General features: G+C 38.9%; 1 protein-coding gene across 5 annotated transcripts in view; it reads right to left on the reverse strand.

The window, feature by feature from the left end:
- Ncoa7 (nuclear receptor coactivator 7) overlaps nt 1-3,625 on the reverse strand; it is a 154,567-nt gene that overhangs the window by 51,052 nt on the left and 99,890 nt on the right. For all 5 annotated transcript variants that reach the window (XM_021221000.2, XM_029532869.1, XM_029532873.1 and 2 more), the window contains 2 exons: nt 1,628-1,741; nt 520-645 (listed from right to left, as the gene is read on the reverse strand). In XM_021221000.2, coding sequence (XP_021076659.1) covers nt 520-645; nt 1,628-1,741 — 240 coding nt within the window. The remainder of the gene's footprint in view (nt 1-519; nt 646-1,627; nt 1,742-3,625) is intronic.

The following is a 3,625-nucleotide window of genomic DNA, read 5'->3' on the forward strand; positions in this document are numbered from 1 at the left end:
AAGGGAACCTCCCCCCTTGATCACTAATTGAGAAAATGCCTTACAGCTGGATCTCATGGAGGCATTTCCCCAACTAAAGCTCCTTTCTCTGTGATAACTACAGCTGTGTCAAGTTGACACAAAGCTATCCAGTACAATACCATACTAGTTAAATTTTAGTACCATTCGTATCTGATGGGAAAAGTATACAATAAGGATGTTCAAGTACCTTCCCTTGCATCTCATATCCAGCAAGTGGTAAGAGTTATAATTTAAATCATGCAAAATTTACAGGTCAACAGCTATAAGAAAAAAAAAAGGCAAATTCAAAATCACAAGACATTGTGTTTCTATTTAATGATTGTATTCACCTAAATAGGAAAAAGGCCAAGGAACCAGCAACAAAAATCAATGAATGTTTGTCAAATCGTGAACTGCATTTGTGGATAAAATACTCTAATGGAGTCTCCCATCCAGCAAGGGGGTCTTATTTAGTTTCTGCAGATTCCCTGACCAGTAAGCAACCACAGTGGTAGATACCTTTCCATCAGTGAAGTATCGACAGTTCATTTTGAGGAATTTTACAACACCTGGCTCATCTTCTTCGGAAGTTGATGATAAGACCCTCTCGATGGGTTTTAAGGCCTTTCTTGCTAAGTCTGCATCCTATAAAAGCAAAAATGTCCAAAATTAAGGGAAAAAAATCACCTTGCAAAATATACTACACCATAAGTATGCTATCTACACTCTTCCTTAAACATTAAAACGGAAAATGACATATACCCTTCAAAAATACTAAAAATTATTTATTTTTCTTGTTTTCAAAAGTTTTCCTACTGTTTATAACCTGATATAAATTCTTGACTATAAAAACAGAATATTAAAACCTTTCTTTAGAAGTTCACTAAAAGTTGGATTTTTTTTTAAACATCAACAATCAGAAAACTAAACTCATGACACAGCTGAATTTTTAATGCTAACATCACCAGTTTCTAACCAAATTGAAAATGTTTATTTCCTAAATTAGAGGTAAGATTGCTAAGTATCCCAATCAAACTAAGATTGAAAAATATGTGCAGGCCCATAAAACTGTTTCATTAAATGTTTCTGAAAATATTTTGAAAATTAAAGAACTCATTGTAGATTACTGATTCCAATTCCTTAGGAAAAGCACAATGTACTCACTTAATTGGGGATTTAGCATCCAGCCTTTGTACAGTGGTCTCAACCAGTGGGTAGTGACCCCTTTGGGGATTGAATGACCCTTTCACAGGGGTCATCTAAAACCATCAGAAAACATGGATATTTATATTATAATTCATAAGAGTAGCAAAATTACATTTATGAAGTAGCGACAAAAATAATCTTATGGTTGGGAGTCAACCCAACATGAGGAACTGTATTTAAGGGTCACAGCATTAGGAAGGTTGAGAGTCACTGCTTCTGCACACAGCATGCACTTTTAGCTTTGAGACCTTTTGTAAAAAGGTATATGGGATGGAAATACATTCTCTTAACTGACAGTAACTTTCCTAACCTCACCACTTTACTGAAGTTTTCAGACGTAATCTTTTAAAAACATAGTGTACTGATTTCCACAACTAATCCCAGGCATGAACCCCAGTGTGTAAGATGCTGGCATACATACAGGCAGCTTATCATACTCTGCGTCTGATGATGATGGAGAGACGGTAGCACCAGGGGTGGATGAAGAGAGCTGTATGGTACTAGAAGGGATGTTGGCATCTGGCACAAACAGGACCTGGGAACAAGACAGCATGGCTGAGTAAGGACCTAAGTCAAGCAGTTCCTAAACTCACACCTAGGGAGCTCACACCTCTGTACATCACACCCAGTGCCTCAGCAAGACCCAGGGAGCTTTCTTTCTACTAACAAGCAACACTGGGTCTTCAAAACTACCCCCAAAACCATACTCAACAATATAAATGTCACAGTGTAATGGCTACAGATTACTGACACTGCAGGAGAACCAGTGAGTAGCTACCTGGTCAGACTAGGTAAAGCCTGCACAGTAGGAACTGGAAAGGAGGGAGGGAAGAGCCTTCCAAGGAGTAAGACTAACACAACAGCTTGAGTATACCTGAAATACTTGGAGCCAGTACTTCTGTGTGTGTGTGTGTGTATTGTGGTGGTTGTTGACTAGGTATGCCCTCCACCCCCTGAGACTCACATTTTTGAATGTTTGGTCCACAGGAATGGTGGGAGGTGTGGTCTTGTTGGAGTAGGTGTGGCCTTGTTACAGGAAGTGTGTCACTGTGGAGGAGGGCTTTGAGGTCTCCTATGCTCAAGCTCTACCCAGTGTGGAACACAGTCTCCTTCTGCTGCCTGCAGAGCACTTCTCCAGCACTATGTCTGCCTGGATCTTGCTATGCTTCCCCCATGATGATAAAGGATTAAACCTCTGAAATTGTAAGCCAGCCCCAATCAAATGTTTCCCTTTATAAAAGTTACCTTGGTCATGATGAAGTCCTAAGACTATGTGTGTATGTGTGTGTGTGTATGTGTGTGTGTTTGTGTTTGTAACACTCATGTATGTAAATATATACTTTTCTATTATTTACTACATCTATTTATTAATATAGTAAATATATTTAAATGTATATATATATATATATATATATATATATATATATATATATATATGTGTATAAAACCTGCTTTAATAATCTGAAAACTCCAAATCTAAAATGCCCCAAATGGGCTTAGTTTCAGAATTCGGAGCATTTTGGAGTTTAGAGTTCTGCATTGTAAATGCTAAACCTACGTGAGGAGAGAAAAAAACCCGCACAGCAGGGTACCACATAGAATACCCCTGCTAGGCAGCACTGGGACAGTTCAGGATGGTGACTATACAGAGAATGGTGCAAGGCCGTACCAATATCATTATCCCTACATTTTCTCTCCTCTTTGTATTTTATCGATTAAAAATAAAAGTAGCCCAACAAGTGTATGATAATCTCCACTGCAAAACAGCCTGCATCCTGAACTGGTATTGTGATACCATAATTCAATATTCTTTCAATAAAACAACTACATTTGGGCATGAAATCGACTATAGTCTTAACATAAAAACCTTCGCTGTTGTTGACAGAATTTGAAGCCAATCATAACTCATATCAACAGTGTTAACATTTCTATTTTGGCATTAGCTATTTAAACTCACTTCAGAGAGCGGGCAAGATGGCTCAGTGTTTGAGGTCCAAGCCTGATGACCTGAGAAACTGGAGAAAAGGCCAGACGCAGCATCACACCTATGGTCTCAGCATCCCCACTAGGAAGATGGAGGCAGAGGCAGGAGAAGCACATGGAAACTCCCAGGCCGGCCCGAGCACTCAGCTGAGTAGCAGAGACAAGACTGATGCTGCCTCATACACAGAGAATGATCTGCCTCCCAAAAGTCTTTTGTCACACCAACATATGTGTGCACCTAAACATACACACCTACTCATACAGGGGGTGGGGGGACAAAAAAACTCATTTGATTCCAAAAAAAAAAAGAGCTATAATCAGAAAATACATTAAAATAAGGGTGAGACAAAAGAAGTCACTAGATATGCACTCACTGATAAGCGGATATTAGCCCAGAAACTTAGAATACCCAAGATACATTATGCAAAACAGAAGA

Source organism: Mus pahari, chromosome 21 (assembly GCF_900095145.1).
Source record: "Mus pahari chromosome 21, PAHARI_EIJ_v1.1, whole genome shotgun sequence".
Classification (NCBI taxonomy): Eukaryota; Metazoa; Chordata; class Mammalia; order Rodentia; family Muridae; genus Mus; species Mus pahari.